Source organism: Ovis aries, chromosome 2, assembly GCF_016772045.2.
Source record: "Ovis aries strain OAR_USU_Benz2616 breed Rambouillet chromosome 2, ARS-UI_Ramb_v3.0, whole genome shotgun sequence".
Classification (NCBI taxonomy): domain Eukaryota; kingdom Metazoa; phylum Chordata; class Mammalia; order Artiodactyla; family Bovidae; genus Ovis; species Ovis aries.
This window is the reverse complement of record NC_056055.1, coordinates 245418295-245436429: the sequence shown is the minus strand read 5'-3', so window position 1 is coordinate 245436429 and position 18135 is coordinate 245418295. Positions and strand designations below refer to the sequence as shown.

Below are 18135 nucleotides of genomic sequence, written 5' to 3'. Positions count from 1 at the left end.
TGCACTGGGACTCAAGACAAAAGCAGTAATATGGCAGGAGCCTGGGCCTACTTGCTGGTCTGGGGCAGTCTTCTGGAGAGGTGGGGAGAGGAGGGGAGGATGGGTGGTGACTGTGGCTCACCCTGAGCACACAGATAATAACTGGGGACATTCTACTGCCTGAACACAGCTCTTGGCTCACTAGCTCCAAATTCTAATCTTAATCCCATAGGACAGCTTTAGGCACCAGCACTGGGATGCCTCAGGTCAACCAACTGGGGAAGAACAGAGCCCCACCCATAAACAGACAAATTGCCAAAAGACTTCTTGAGCCCACAGTCACCTTCAGACATGCCTGAAGACATGTCCCTTCCCACTTGAGGGCCAAGAACTCCCTTCCAACCATCAACAGGCAACCAGTGTCCCTTCCCTCAAGGAAGCCTGCTTGAGACACTAGACCAGCCTCACGCGACACGGGCAGACATCAGATGCAAGAAAACTATGATCCTTCAGCCTGCAGACCCAGCCCACTCACACCAGGCCAGACCTTACCCTGGGATCAGCTGGGCCGAGGTTCAGTTCACTAGCAGGTCGACACAAGTTTCAGGATGCCCCAGATGTGACACTGAACCGTGTTAAGGACCTGGCTCCCCCACCAACAATCTGAAACAAGTTCTAGGATCCCTAAGGTCTGCAGCCAGATTTCAGGAACTAGTTCTGCAGGACACTACTAACCCCAGGACCTGGTGTATACTGCCTAGTCAGTACTAGGCCAAAGGCCCCGAGGAATCTACCACAAGCTATCTCCTGATCAGGCCCACTGAATAGCTCCCAGCAGCATCCACACAAGGCAGGGCCTGGCAGTCAGATACACTAAGGGCCAAAAGAGTCTACCAGATCAGCCACATGGTCAGCCTGTTACACAAGAAGGACCAGCTTAGCCCTCTGAGCAGGAACCCCTACAGCATGCAGCTCGAGTGACAAGAGGGAACCGCACTGCTGGGGGAAACAGGGGGTCTCCTACAGACGGACACTTTCCCAAGGCTGAGAAATGGGACCAACCTACCTCATACATAAAAACAGAAAAAAGCAACTCAGTCAAAATGAGGAGGCAGAGGAACATGTTCCAGGTGAAGGAACAAGATAAAATGACAGGGAAAAACGAAGTGGAGTGAAGACAGGCAATCTACCAAAAAAAGACATCAGAGTAATGATCACAAAAATGATAAAGAAGTCAGGAGAAAAATGGGTACGGAATGAGAACTTAGAAGCTTTTAACAAAGAGTTAGAAAAATATGAAGAACCAACCAACCAGAGATGAAGAATACAACACATGAAATGAAAAATACACTAAAGGGCATCGCAGTAGACAGACACAGAGGAATGGATCCGTAAGCTGGAAGAGAGTCATGGAGTTCACTGCCACTGAGCAGAAGGAAGAAAACAGGCCTGTTTAAGGGACCTCTGGGACAATATCAAGTACACTAAATATTCACATTATAGGGGTCCAAGGAGGAGGAGAGAGAGAGAGAAAGGTCCTGAGAAAATGGAAGACTCTATCCAGCAAAGTCCTTGTTCAGATTTGATGGATAAATCAAAAGCTTTAGAGGCAACTGAAAGCTAAAAGAGTTCAGCACCACCAAACAAGTTTTACAACAAATATTAAAGGAACTTCTCTACACAAAAAACTAGAAACAATAAAAATGCAAAATGAAAAAACAAACTGGTAAAGGCAACATGCCAAAGCCTTTGACTATGTGGATCACCACAAACTGTGGAAAATTCTGAAAGAGATGGAATACCAGACCACTTGACCTGCCTCTTGAGAAACCTGAATGCAGGTCAGGAAGCAACAGTTACAAATGGACAGGGAACAACAGACTGTGTTCCAAATAGAGAAAGAAGTACATCAAGGCTGTATATTGTCACCCTGCCTATTGAACTTCTATGCAGAGTACATCATGAGAAACACTAGGCTGGAAGAAGCACAAATTGGAATCAAGACTGCCGGGAGAAATATCAATAACCTCAGATATGCAGATGACACCACCCTTATCACAGAAAGCGAAGAAGAACTAAAGAGCCACTTGATGAAAGTCAAACAGGAGAGTGAAAAAGTTGGCCCAAAGCTCAACATTCAGAAAACTAAGATCATGGCATCTGGTCTCATCACTTCATAGCAAATAGATGGGGAAACAGTGGCTGACTATTTTTTGGGGCTCCAAAATCATTGCAAATGGTGACTGCAGCCATAAAATTGAAAAATGCTTGCTCCTTGGAAGCAAAGTTATGACCAACCTAGACAGTATATTAAAAAGCAGAGACATTACTTTGCCAACAAAGGTCCATCTGGTCAAGGCTATGGTTTCTCCAGAAGTCATGTACAGATGTGAGAGTTGGACTATAAAGAAAGCTGAGTGCCGAAGAATTGATGCTTTGGAACTATGGTGCTGAAGAAGACTCTTGAGAGTCCCTTGGACCGCAAGGAGATCCAACCAGTCCATGCTAAAGGAGATCAGTCCTGAATATCCCTTGGAAGGTCTGATGTTGAAGCTGAAACTCCAATACTTTGGCCACCTGATGGGAAGATCTGACTCATTTGAAAAGACCCTGATGCTGGGAAAGATTGAGGGCAGGAGGAGAAGGGGATGACAGAGGATGAGATGGTTGGATGGCATCACCGACTCAATGGACATGAGTTTGAGTAAACTCTGGGAGTTGGTGATGGACAGGGAGGCCTGGCGTGCTGAAGTCCATGGGTTGCAAAGAGTCGGACACGACTGAGCGACTGAACTGAATTGAACTGAACATACACTGTTAGTGGGAATGTCAACTGGTGCAGCTCTTGTGGAAAACAGTATGGCAGTTTCTCAATAACTAAAAATAGAACTACTATAAGACCTAGTAATTCCATTCCTGGGTATATATTTTAAAAAAAACAACCCAAAACATTAATTTGAGAAGCTACATGGTACCCTGATGTTTACAGCAGCATTATTTATAATTGCCAATATACGGAAGCAACCTAAGTATCCATCAACAGACAAGCGAATAAAAAAAGAGGTGGAATATATATACAATGGTACACTACTGGGTCACTAAAAAAAAAAAAAAAAAAGAAAATTTTGCCATCTGCAGCAACATGGATGGACTTGGAGGGCCTTTTCCTAAGGGAGAGAAGTCAGATACCAAAAGACAAATACTGTATGATATCACTTACTGGTAGAATCTGAAACTACAACAAACTAGCGAATATAACAAAAAAGCAGCAGACTCACAGATATAAAGAGCAAACTAATGGTTATCAGCGGGGGGGGAGGAGGCCAATATAGGGGTGGAGAAGTGGGAGGCACAGACTACTGGGCCTCAAGGGTGTATTGTACAACACAGGAAAAGAGGGAAGGTTTTATAAGAACTGTAAATGGAAAAGTAGCCTTTAAGAGTTATATAGAAATTTTAAGATCAGATTTGACAGATTTAAAAAATAAATAAAATTCCTTTGTCTCGACATAACCTACATGGTTTCTACCACAAAAGATGTCACCTTTATTTACTATCTATTTTAAACTTGTATATGACAGGATGCTTAAATACAGAAGGAACTGGAGACAGGAGACCAGCAGCTATGGCCCAGGGTTCTTCCGATGAGATAAGAACTTGTTACATTTTAAAAAGAGAAATTTTAAAAGAACAATATTTCATAACACATGAAAATTATAGGAAACTTACAAAGTTTTATTGCAACAGCCATTCATTTATACATATTCTCTATGGTTGCTATTGTGCTACAATGGCACAGGTGAGTAGTGGTGAAAGACAGGTGGCTGCAAAACCAGAAGATATGTACTAACTGACCCTTAACAGACAAAGGGTGCTGACTCCTATTGTAATTCAGAGAGAAAGAGACTCCAAACAGTTATAGAAATATAACCAAGGTACTGATGTAATTTATTATCATAAAAGGTTACTTGAACGCTTCACATTTCATCATTTATGTGTAACTGATTCTTCAAAGTCCCATTCGATGACTTTAAAGTTAGCATTTTAATAAATATCTAACGTGTTAAACGTATACAAAGGCTTCCCTGGTGTCTCGGATGGTAAAGTATCTGCCTCCAATGTGGGAGACCAGGTTCGATCCCCAGGTTGGGAAGATTCCCCCGGAGAAGGGAATGGCAACCCACTCCAGTAATCTTGCCTGGAGAATTCCATGAACAGAGGAGCCTGGCGGGCTATGAGGTCGAAAAGAGTTGGACACGACGGAGCTACTAACACTTTCTCTTTAGAACAGCTAATGAAAAGGTATTAACCAGTCACAGACATATACAAATCCTGGGGATAAACAAGTACTGCCCATAACTGAGAAACATTATGAAGATTAGAGTGGAAAAAAATCAATGGCCCCGGGAAAAAGGACCAAAACATGCTTCTTTTCTAAGTGAGAGAGAGAATTCTAAGACTTCACGCTTAGAAAGCTGTGTGTATGTGTATGCGGGAACTCAACATGTTTGAGTTTCTCCCCTGGCATCTATCACATACAAAACATTGAGAATAAACAGAAAAATCCTTAGCTTCTACAGCTTCTGATTCTTTCAAGGGAAGTACATTAAAGAATAAAACCTGTACACACACACACACACACACACACACACACAGATGAACAATATTCAACCATAAAAAAAAAAAATATTCCCTTTGCAATAGCATGAATGGACCTTAAGGTCCATACTAAGTGAAATAAGTAAGACAGAGAAAGAAACACAGTATGATCTACCTTGAATGCAAAATTAAAAAATAAAACAAAAGTCAAAAAAAGAGAATAGATTGGTGGGGGTAGGGTGGGAAAAGGTACAAACTTCCAGTCATATTTTATAAATCATGGAATGTAATGAACAGCATGGCAATTACACTTAATAATACCATATTATGTATTTGAATGTTGCAAAGTGAGTAGATTTTAAAAGGTCTCACGGTCTCTTTTAACATGTATGGTGGTGACAGGTGTCAACCAGACTTATTGTGATCAATTTACAATACATACAAATATGCTGTATATCTAAAACTAATGGAATGTGCTATGCCAATTATACTTCAATTCAAAAGTAAAATGAACAAGCAGGCAAGATGGGGCAAGGAGATGCGTAAGAAAGTTACTGTTCTTTATAGAAACTGAAGTGGTTTAGAGAATAACAGTAGCAGTGGAGATGGTGAAAATGAGCCAGACAGGACTTGCTGATAAAATGGTTGTGGAATATGAAACCAAAATTGAAAGATGACTTCTAGGCTTACTGTCTGAGCAACTGGCGCAGACTATGGTATAATTTACACATACAAAAAAAATCCAAGGGAGCACACCAAACACCTCAGGAAATAGAAACACGGGATTCACAAACTCAAGTGCTTTTGTAAACAAATAGGTGACCTAAATATGTGACTCAAGAGTATAAAATAAAACAGAACAATGAAACAAACTAAAGAATGTATGTCTAGATTAAAGGCATTCAGACTAATGAAAACCTTTTTTAAACACTAACCTGAAAAAATAACACACATCTGCAATACAGAGAACTACTTCCTTAAAGGTGTCAGGAATGCTGAAGGAAACTCAGACACTCAACATAAAAGCTGTCAGGCTTAACAAGAGGGCATCCGTGCTAAGTCACTTCAGTCGTGTCCTACTCTTTGCGACCCTATAGACTGTGACCCACCAGGCTCCTCTGTTCTTGAGACTCGCCAGGCAGGAATACTACAGTGGGTTGCCACGCCTCCCCCCGCCCCGCCCCACCGCCCCCTGAGGGGATCTTCTCAACCTAGGAACCTGCATCTCTTAAGTCTCCTGCATTGGCAGGCGGGTTCTTACCACTAGCACCACCTGCTGCTGCTGCTGCTGCTAAGTCGCTTCAGTCGTGTCCGACTCTGTGCGACCCCATAGACGACAGCCCACTAGGCTCCACTGTCCCTGGGATTCTCCAGGCAAGAAAACTGGAGTGGGTTGCCATTTCCTTCTCCAATGCATGAAAGTGAAAAGTGAAAGTGAAGTCACTCAGTTGTGCCCGACTCTTAGCGACCCCATGGACTGCAGCCTACCAGGCTCCTCCGCCTAGGAAACCCTAATAAGAGAATTAAGGGGGCTAAATGACAACAACAAAAAATTTTAAAAACCAAGAATAATGTGGATAAAATTCACTGTAAAGTAGTAAAATATATTAAAAGCTACAGTATGTAAGATAGTACAATAATTGTATTAAAGCAGATCCATGGAGGGAATTCTTTTGGAAGTCCAGTGGTTAGGATGCAACACCAGCAATGCCCAGGGCAGGTTCAATCCTTTCACTGGGGAAATATGATCCCGCAAGTCACAGGTCACAGCCAAAAACAAAAACAAGAACAGATCAGGGGAATATAAAGGTCCGAAGAAGACCCAGGAATATTTCATAATTCAGTAAATAATTAAAACACCTAAAAACAAAGGGTCAGTGAAGAACTATTCAATAAACAATGAAACAAAGAGACGAACCGTTTGATTAAAAAAAGGAGAACAAGAAGAAGAAAAAAGTGGGTCCCAAATCTCATTGCATGCATCAAAATAAATTCCACGTCAATCAAAGATAAAGGTAAAATAACCAAACTTAAATAGTGCTCATTTTATTATCTTTGATGGCAAAATCTTTCAAAGTTTCAGCCTCAAATCATCAGTTACTTATTAAAAACGAAAACCCTGTGAACAGATTGGGGTGGGAAGGAAGGCTCAAGAGGGAGGAGATATATTTGTGATTATGGCTGATTTGCACTGTTGTTCAGAAAAAAGCAACACAACACTGTAGAGCCACTTTCCTCCAATTAAAAAACAAATTAAAAACTTACAAAGACAGGAAAAAAGATTTTTAACTTCTATATAACAGAAGCCATCATTAAAGTTAAAACACAATCATCAAACTAGAAAAAAAATTACATATGGCAAAGGGATTTCTGTAACATTTAAAGAATGCTTATATATAAGAGAAAGATTATCACTCCAAAAGAAACGTGTACAAAAGACATGAACATAAAATTCACACACACACAAATAACCACTGAACATCAGAAATTTTAACTCCACCAATCAATCAATAAAAACTAAATGAGGTATTATTTTGCAATCCATCAGTAAGGCAGCAATGTACGGAAAGGGGTATTCTCTTACACTGCGATTAGGAGATTAGCTGGTACATTTCTGGAGGCTATGATCCCAAAGTAAAGTTGTTCATCATAGCATAGTTATTATTAGTCATAAACAGGAAAGAATACGAATACATATCAATTAAATAAACTAGGGCACATCCAAACAAGGAAATACCATGTAGCCATTAAGAATTATAACACCTATAATCAAACAAGAATATTCTGCATGATCACTGAAAACACAGAACTTATACAATGTCATAGGGACCTCCCTGGCAACCAGTGTTTAAGATGCGACACTTTCACTGCCATGAGCTTGGGTCCGATCCCTGGCCAGGTAACTAATATCCCACAAGCCAAGTATCTAACCAGCCAAAAAAGAAAGTCATGAATAAACCCAAATATATTCAATTATACGTAGGAAGGTAGCAATGCGCGTACACACACACACACACTCACTGAAAGATGTCTGAAAGGATATTCAACAAAAAGTTAACAGTTAACTCTTTGGTAATAAAATTAATGGTGGTAATGTCTCCCTTTACTACTCCTTTCCAAAGAAGATTTGTAATTTTTATACATACAAAATGAAATCACTGTAATTTTGAAAATACATTATTAGTAGTAGACAAAAGATTAAACCTGATTGTTTTTTGAGATCTCTTACAATACTTCCTGTGACCCCCTACTAAACATCATGGTTACTTCATGACTATGAGATGCAATGGAACCATTCAATGTCTGGCAATAAGTGGCAAAGGACAGGAATTTTCCTACACATGTAAAAATTCAAGGTACACTTTCTTTATAACCAAGATTCAGGTTTAGTATATCTGGTGTAAAGTCATACCACTCTTAATAACAAAGGCTTTCACAAAATTTGGTGAAGCCCTATGAAGAAATATAGTTCAGGAGAAACTAAAGAATCATGTAAAATAAAATTTGGGCCTCACTGGTGGCTCAGATAATAAAGAATCTGCCTGCAAGGCAGTAGGCTGGGGTTTGATCCCTGAGTCGGCAAGATTCCCTGGAAAGCAAATGGCAACCCACTACAGTATTCTTGTCTGGAGAATTTCATGGACGAGAAGCCTGGTGGGCTGCAGTCCATGGAGTTGCAAAGAGGCGTACATGACTGAGGAACTAAGCACACAGTTTTCATATAATTGAAAAATACTATTTTTAAGCCAAAGTGAAGTGAAGTCTCTCAGTCATGTCTGACTCTTTGCGACCCCATGGACTGTAGCCTATCAGGCTCCTCTGTCCATGGGATTTTCCAGGCAAGAGTGCTGGAGTGGATTACCATTTCCTTCTCCAGGGTATCTTCCCAACCCAGGAATTGAACCCGGGTCTCCCACATTGCAGGCAGACGCTTTACCGTCTGAGCCAGAAAGGAGGGTACTAATGAGAAATTATTAAAGATGAAGAATGATGTGATTTAATTCAATAACCAGGATCTTTATTGCACTCATACATGCTCCAGTATTCTTGCCTGAAAAATCCTACGGACAGAGGAGCTTGGCGGGCTCAAGTCCAAACCGGCTGCAAAGAGTCAGACACAACTGAGCACCTTTACCGTACTACCATACCATACCATACCATACCATACCATACCTGAGATGACAAAATGACATTTTAAAACTCAGGAGTGGATTTGTTTACATTATATAGGTATTTTCAAATTCTTTATGTAAGAACTTACCTACTTAGTGTACTTACAAAATGAATGTTATTATCTAAACATTAGAAACTAACTTTGGTTAACTGCTACTGCTAAGACTATAAAAGTGAACTAATTAACAAATGGCCAGTTGATTTCCAGGTATCAAATTTATAAGAAGCTATTCAAAAGACTGAATAACCCGCTGACTTTGGTAATTTTCCCAAAAGACAGGAGAGGCTAATACATGCCAGCAATAAATAATCTTTCATCAACCCCTACACTCTATGACACAGGACTCTCCCTCAGGTAATATCTGTGCTTCATTTTAAGAGTACTTCTTATTAATAAAACAACAAAAAAAGAAAAGAACAAAAGGGAGTAGGGAGAGGAAACAAAGCATATAGTTCATTTTAAATTTTTATTGGAAGGAGACAATTCTAGAACACTTGCCTATTCAATCAGCCGTCAGTATCCATGGGAGACTGGTTCTAAGACAGCCTGTGGATAACAAAATTCTCAGACGCTCAAGTCCCTTACATGAAAGTGTGTAGTTTTTGCATTTAACCTCCCATATATTGGGTTGGCCAAAAAGTTTGTTTGGGTTTTTCTGCCTGGAAAAACTCAAAACAATTTTTTTTGGCCAATTCAATACTTTAAATCATCTCTGTATTACTTATAACACCTAATACAATGTAAATATTATGTAAATACGTGACAGTGCATGGTAATTTCACCTTCCGCTTTTTGGAACTTGCTGCAATTTTTTCTGAATATTTTTGATCCCTGGTTATTTGAATCTGCACGTGAAGAACCTGTGGATAGGGAGGGCTGACTGTGCAACACTATGGATTTATTTCTACCCTACAGGGTCCAAAGCAACTTTCAGGAAGTAGCACATTTCTTAATACGAAAATGGTCCTTGTGCCTTAATGCTGCCAACAAGGGATACACCTGGGAGACTCTGAAGTACTGATTACTTAGTATAATCCTTCATTTTACACGATAAAAAAAACAGGCGGTTAAAGGACTTAGCATTCTGACCCCAGGTCATAAATCTCGATGACAGAGTGGAGACCAGCATCAGGTACTCTATTATTCTATGATGTCCATCTAGGCACCTGTCTGTACACTACAATCATCTGAATAGGCACAAATCCACAGATCATTTAAAAACTTAGGAAACAGGAATACTTAAATGCAATCTACTCTTCAGGACAAACACAGAAGCAACAAAAACCTGTTTCTCCTTTCCATTCTCCTCCTCCAACAGTTTCTCTCAATTAACTCCTCTAAGCCTGCTTGTTTGCCAAAATCAAACTCATTATCCTCCTATTCAAAACCCATGTCTACTTAATGTTATATTTTACTATAAATCCCAGAATCTAAGCTTCAAGAATCACCCCTGACTCTTCCCTCTTTCTAACACCCAGGAGAACCATGCAATGTGTTTACCTGGACCATACTGGTTTCTGCCTGGTGTCCCAGCAAAACGATTCACAGCATCCCCATTCATTTCTAGAACTGCCCAAATTTAGATGATAATTTATACAGTCACCATTTTTATAATCCTTACTTTCTTAGTAACCAGTTGCTGAATATTTCTCTAACTGACTTCTTCTCGTTCAACTGACTTTCTAATTTATCATCGGAAATGATAACAGTCTTCCTTCACTCAATTTCCCATCATCATGTGCCTTTTTGTATATAGAGCCACTCTGCTAATATACCCTTCTCTCTCTTTCCATCTTGTGAATACCAATCTGGGAACTCAGACCAAGTGGCATTTCTGCTGTGAAGCCTTCAAGACGCCTCCAGTCATCTTCTGTGCCTCCTGCAATAACAGTAATTGCAATGCTAGTAACGCAGACAGACAGAACAGACTTGTGGACACACGGGGAGAAGGAGAGGCTGGGATGGATGAAGAGTAGCATGGAAACACACGCCACCATATGTGAAAGAGAAAGCCAGGGGGAATTAGCTGTATGGCCCAGCGGAGCCACACTGGGACTCTGTGACAACCTAGAGGGGTGGATGGGGTGGGAGGTAGATTCAAGAGGGGAGGGACATATGCGTGCCTATCACTGATTCATGCTGATGTATGACAGAAACCAACATTATACTAGAAAGCAGTTACACTTCAATTTTTAAAAAGTAACATGACATCTGTTGAATACTCATTATGTTCCGAGCTTAAGCAATTTTAAGTATTTACTTAATACTTATAATAACTCTATGAGGCTTTATTTCCCTCATTTTTGAAAATGTGGAGCTAAAGTTTTGGAAGATTAAGTAATTTGGCTAAAGTTACAACATTAAGCTATGGAACCAGGACTTGAAACCAAGTATATCTGATTCAAACCCAAAGCCCCTGCCCTATACTATCTCACCTATACCAACCATCATTAATGGGTTTCTCTGACCCAACACATTTGAGTTTGTGCTGTAACTATGACCCACTTGGTCGCCTTTGTGCTTTAACGCTTCTCAGTATATCCTCACAGGAGGACGGTCAAGTCTCAGCAATTATCCTCTATTTACCTTAAAGAGACTGGGATGACCTCAATCACAGCAAAAGGGCTTTGCTATTTACAACACATGCAACTGTACCCCAAAGCAGGTACTCTGTAAGGCCAGAATCAACACAGTGTTTGCTATTCAGTCATAAAGTCTGAAACAGGTTGTCTCATCTGCAATCTAATTAACTAGAATGTGATTCAGGATCTATTAAGAATTAGGCCACAGCTACAAACAAGCAGTTTTAGGCAAAATCTAAAGGGTTTATTTGAGTGGCATAGTGCTATTTACTGGTAGAACTGGGCTGTCATTTAAAACTTGCAGATTATTTGCACAGAGATTTCTAGCTTCTTTTGAAACTGTAGGTCAACATTTTACATGCTATAACAATTAGGCATTAATGATTGCTTCCCTTAACTGGGGATTATCCTCTCTTACTCTATGTGTATCACTCTATGAATTCCTAAAAAATGAAGGCAAGGGGCAGTTGCCATCACCATGCTTGTGCTCTTGCTGTTCTTAACAGGAAAATGAAGTATTTCTAGTTCATATGTCTCTTAACGGGTTATTTATCCATTCCATGAGTTTCATGCATTTGGAAAGACAGCAGACGGGTAACTGTGTATTTAAATGCAAACTAATAAAGTAACGCTTCATGATGATACTACACCTCAGAAAGAACTACCAACATTAGAATAATTGATTGATGATCTTTATCAACTAAAAGTGTACATTCAGTGGGCTTTATGATGATCCAAACACATACACTTATATTCAGGCCTGGGATCCCTGGAGAATGATAAAGAGCAAAAGGATGCCCATGACTAAGGTCAGAGAGATAACCAGCAGAGGGTACAATCAAGCTCCGTAAGACAAAAAAAAAACAACCTCACAGGGAATTAAAATGTAGAAATACATGCTCTAGTTGAGAATTTAAACTAAATAGTTTGACAATAACAATATTTTAACTAAAGTTGGAAAATACAGACCAAAATTGAATTGCCCCTATGAACGAATCCTAAACTTTTGCGATAGGATGCTCCTAACAGAGCACATAAAGTAGATTAATTTAAATGTGCAAATGTTGCTGCTTCCACATTCATATCCAGGGAAAAGACTGAGTCTAAGCCCTATTCAGTCACTCCAGATCTGGAATATCCCTGGGGAAATAACAGAGCATGGTAAAAGGTTCTATTAACAATCATCAATAAAATCTCACAATTCCTATACCGACGTGGTTACACATTTTACTTTGCTAGATGATGGAAGATAAAAGTCAGCCAGACAGTATCATCATGTCCAAGTAAAACACGTCATCACACAAAAGTCTCAGGTTTGAGGCTTATTCAAAGTTCACGTATTTTCAAGGGGCTCTAAATTTAAACATGTATTTGTGGGCTCTTTAAAGAACTTTTTTTTTTAACCTGTACAGTACTACTAAAATCAAGTCAACAGTCTGTCATTGTGAATTGCCTTATATTTGATCATCCATATCACTTGTTTGTAAACTGGGCTCTCAGGAGTACCTCACCATTCAGCCGCAAGAGGGAGAAGCAAGCAGATCCCTAGACCTTAAGAACATTGGTTACGTCTGTTCTCTATGCTGAGTATTCATACTTTAGATATTGTGAAAATTTGAAATCATTCTCCTCCTCAGAATGGTTTAGCCTAGTTTAAAATAACCTAAGGATGAAATCAAAATTCTGTCAAACTTCGGGGAAGGGGGATCCCTTCTCTATTATAGTCTACTAAACCCCAGCTCCTCCTGGAATGCCTTGATGTCGAAAAGCAGGAAAGTGAGCTCTTAGAAGATCATTGATAACCACATTCTGCAACAGGAACAAACAAGTGTTTGACAGAACTTACTAAAAACCTTTGTAAATAATTGAAGAAGACACCCTCCACTCAAGCTCATTTATGCACGACTTAAAAGTAAGAGGTGTACCTGTAAGACATTTAAATATGCTCTGAAAAAACACAGGCAATCATCTCAAGCAAAAGTGTTCAGTGAAGAAGTTTAAATTCTCTAATTTAATGTTTGTATTATCATAGTATGTAGCATTTAATTCCTAAGACTCCATATTGAAAATATAAAATGCTCATTTAGCGATGAGGTTTCCATGGGAATGCAGCTCCTTTTGGTGCCCAGCAATAATTAGGAAGAGGGGCCACAGCTATGCTCTGAGTGTGAAGACAATACAAAGAAACATTACCAATAAAAATTTGGAAGTTATAACAGTTTACAAAGAGAAACAAACATGTCTGTTTAAAAATCATTTAGATATTCGAGGCTATGAGACAACTGATGGAAAGCAAAAAAGTGCAGTCAAGTGGCTTCAGAAGAAAACAGCCGAGCAGAGGTCAGTGGCAGATGCGCACCATCACCCATCACGGCGTGCTCTGTCTTACCTGAGGGGGAGGAGGTGTGGAAGTGGGCCTCCCTATAGGTGGAGTGGGGTTCCGGCTGCCACCTCCAGACATGATCTCCTCTGTTATGTCTTTTCCTCCCTGGTTTGGATCCCGAATTCTTATCTGTAAGGTTATGAATTGAGACAGCATACTTACAGCTGGGCGTCTACATAGTACATTTATAGGAATATGACGTGTAAAGGTGCAAACTGGGAAACACGCCAAACATCAAAGCTGCTATCTGACTTGATTTCAATCAGAGAACCACAGGGTGTCATTCAAAGGAATTCAGGCCATTCGCGGTGGCTTGAACTAAAGCAGCACAACAAGCTAGCATGGAACCTAGCTGGATGAATTTCTAGGTCAAAAAGGCAAACTATTAACATTTATCTTTTAAGCAATGCCGAACTGATTTTATTTGTAATGCTTAACGTAAGACAAAGTTCATAAAATATTTGTAAAATATGGAAGTTACTCTCTAAAGTTTTCAAGGCCTAAATGGTTCTCTAGCAAAGTGAAAAATATTCATATCCTAGGGCAAAGAAATACAGGTTTATGTTGCAGATAACCTTAAAGATGCTCAATGCAATGCTGTTTTTTTTTTTTTTTTTTTCAGCAAAGACAGAAAGATCTTAAAGACTGATCAAAAACATGGTGGTTAAAACTTTATATTACATCCTTACAATTAAATAACGAACAGTAGTAGAAAAAATGAGACTGCTCTACACATACTAATATACAGTGACTGTCAAGATGTATTGATAAATGAAAAGATACAAGACACAGAACAATGTGGATGGTATTCCTGTAATTCTGTGAGGGCCTGTGTTTGCAGACAACAGTGGAGAAGGTACTACATGAAGATGGAGCGCCTGGGTCTAGGCCTTTTGTCCTGGGACAATGCTGAGACATAAGACCTGCTTCTGCTCGTCATTAAATCCAGAGCTTACAGAGCCATCCATGGCTTCTTCAAAATTTCGAAGAACTCACTAATTAAACCACCTGAACCTGGAAGCTTTCTAGGGAAGAGGTTTAAGATTTCTACTATCAGTTATGGAATCTTGTTTCTACTATAGTTTTACGTACTATTTTTCAATCTATCTGTTCTCCCTTCTTTTTCAGTAACATATATTAATACTGTTGTCTGTTTTCATTGCTTTTTTAAAAAATTAACTTTTCTGCATTCTAAGAATGTTCAAGTCCTACATCTACCATGCTGTTTCAACATCAACAAAGCATGAGTTTTCACCTGCAGTGTCAAGATACACCAGCATGTCTTTTTTATTATGACATGTGCACAAGCAATTTGCGTCTGATTAAAAAAAAAAAAACAAATTCTGAACCTAATTAATTTTCATTAAATGACAGTAATTTTAAGATGTCACTCACATCTATTTTAGCTGTGTGATCTGAGACACTCTTTTAAGTATCACTCATTTGTGTTCTGATGTTTTAAAAGCCTGCAAGCCTCTCTTCTATAAAATATTCTGCAGTGCATAGTTCATATTCTGTACCCTAATTCCCTTAGGCCTGATTGAATGGACAGAGGCAAAGCTTCTGTTAAATTTATTAAAAACAATTACAACACATTTTCTAAATTCTGCTTTCTGTTTCTTAAATCTGCTCCATCAGAAAGATTTTCCTCGCTGTCCTCAGTACTCTATTTTCTCTTGTGCTATTTTCTCCCTGTCAATTCATGACTAAACCTTCCCAGTTCTAGAGATGGACGGCAGTTAGCATAGCTAGCTTAGCGCATGTTGAAAACTGATATTAAGCACAGGGTATCTGCACCATCTCATTACAGGTTCATACAAATCCTCCAGGTATAGTGGAGAGGATAAAAGGGAGGAACAAAAATTAGCCCTCATTTGTGAACTGAGGTGAGTAATTAGTACAGGTGTAGGTAGACTTACTTGATAGAAAATGGACATTCAATTCTAAAATGAGGAAAACTAATAAACACATCTTACTGTTTTTTTCTCTCTCTTGGCTGGAGGGGGCTGCTGCTGCGTAGGCACTATGATAGGAGCTGACTGGTACACTGGCTGACTTGGGTAAAAAGGCGTTCCTAAGGAATTAGAAAACAACAAAAAAAAGCATTCAGTTACTTTGTCAACCACTATAAGACTGGTAATGACACCATGAATCTAGACAATTAGTTTTAAAAATGTAAAAAAACAAGCATCCTTCTCACTTATCTCTTTCCCCTAGCTCACCCCTTCCAGCTACTGAAGTGGTTAAAGAATGATTGATTCGCAAACAGTCATAATCATATTTCCTTTTTCAGCATCCACTACAAAAAAGCAATTAAATAACCAACTCCTGCAAACTGACACCAGAATTACTGCTTAAAAAAAAAAAAAACTACTCTGGGTGCTCACTGCCTCTAAACGCAATTTTCAAACAAAGGTTTGTGTGAATATGTTCTGCATGTGGGTTTGGTCAGGGGCTGGATAACACAGCTCATCATCTTGTGGGCTGGGGTGGTCTAATTCTTCTCTCTACTTGCGGAGAACCACCGCCACAGGGAGCCATCATAAAGGCTCGAAAAATGCTATTGTTGGGGATGTAAAAAGGCTGGTAAAAAGCAGCCTAAAGTCCAGATACTTAAGGATCCAGGGCCTCCCTTGTAGCTCAGCTGGTAAAGAATCCACGCACAATGCGGGAGACCTGGGTTCAATCCCTGGGTTGGGAAGATCCCCCGGAGAAGGGAAAGACTACCCACTCCAGTACTGTGACCTGGAGAATTCCACGGACTCTATAGTCCATGGGGTCACAAACAGTCGGACACAACTGAGCAACTTTCACTTTCACTAAGTATCCAGGTTCTACCTTTCTAACTACATTTTCTACTGTTCTCAAACTCCACACCTTTGCTCCAGGGACAACCTATTCCTACCCCTTGTGTACATCAATCTCAACATTGTTCATGCCTTTGAGTACACTCATGCCTCAATTAATCCTTTTTAGCTTTCAAAACTTTGACTATTATCACAATTACTATTAAACCAGAGTACTTATAGTAGAGGTGGTAAGAAGGGATCAGATACTGGATATTTTTGAAGACAGAGCCGACAGACTTGCTAATGGATGGGATGTGAGTATGAGAGAAAGAACTGTCAAGGAAAATTCTTCAGGTCTTTGTTTGAGCAAATGGAAGAATGAGGTTCTATTTATTGTGTTATTTATGTATTTATTTACTGGGATGAGGAAAAGTAAGACTTTAGGGCAGAAAAATCAAGAGTTCAATTATGGACATGAAAAGTTTTGAGATTCTTATGAGACTTTCAAACCAAGGTATCAAATATACAAAAAGAGGCTCAAGTCTGGAGCCAGAGAATAGGTATCCGTTTTGGAATTAGACTATATGGACAATATTTAAACCATGACACTGGGTAACCCAGGGAATGAGTACTGCTGAAGCCTGGCTTGGAGAATTTTGAGCATTACTTTACTAGCATGTGAAATGAGTGCAATTGTGCGGTAGTCTGAGCGTTCTTGGGCATTGCCTTTCTTTGGAATTGGAATGAAAACGGACCTTTTCCAGTCCTGTGGCCACTGCTGAGTTTTCCAAATTTGCTGGCATATTGAGTGCAGTACTTTCACAGCGTTATCTTTCAGGATTTGAAACAGCTCAACTGGAATTCCAGGTAAGGTTTAGCATAATGAAATTCACTGGTGACCTTGACAAAAGCTGCTTGGACTGGGGTGGAGTGTGCATCCTCATTAGGGTGGGTTCAGTAATGAATGAGATGAAAGAAAATGAAGACAGTATAGATAGCTCTTTTTCTTATAAGCTTTGAAAGGAAGTAGAAAAATGGGCTATGGGTGGACAAAAATATGAAGTAAAATAAACCTTTTTTAAGAAAAGATAGGAATGAAACAGTATACCTGTATGCTCATGGAACTAATCCAGCAGATGGAGAAGAAAATGATATTAACAGGAAAGACAGATGAGAACCGCAGAGTAAACAGCCTTAAATGGGTAAATGGGTATATACATACATGACGGGTGCGTAAGGGACGGCTCGCCTTCAGCAGTCAAAGAACAAGAAGGACAGATGTGTACTAAAGTAGTTAATACCGGTAAAAATCCTTGGTACTTTAGAAAAAGGCAAATAATGTAGCTATATTATCACTGTCATTATCGACAACATCACCATCCCACCATTATCATAATAATCAAGTGGAAATTTCTTGGAAGCACTATGATTTTCAGTATCAGAACTCTGCAGGTATTGATTGTCTTTGAAAATCAGATTTGGAAAAGAACTATAACAGGGCTGATCTAAATAGCATGACTAGGATTCGAATAGGTTGTGTGTATGTGTGTGTTAGTTGCTCAGTCGTGCCTGACTCTTTGCGACCCAGTGGATTGCAGCCCATCAGGCTCCTCTGTCCATGGAATTCTC

The 18135-nt window shown here is 39.6% G+C and overlaps 1 protein-coding gene across 50 annotated transcripts in view; it reads right to left on the bottom strand.

Moving 5' to 3' along the window:
• The window catches only part of EIF4G3 (eukaryotic translation initiation factor 4 gamma 3), a 356271-nt gene that overhangs the window by 134649 nt on the left and 203487 nt on the right, over window positions 1-18135 (bottom strand). For all 50 annotated transcript variants that reach the window (XM_060410690.1, XM_042244658.2, XM_060410702.1 and 47 more), the window contains 2 exons: window positions 15694-15791; window positions 13724-13846 (listed from right to left, as the gene is read on the bottom strand). In XM_060410690.1, the coding sequence (XP_060266673.1) occupies window positions 13724-13846; window positions 15694-15791 (221 nt within the window). The remainder of the gene's footprint in view (window positions 1-13723; window positions 13847-15693; window positions 15792-18135) is intronic.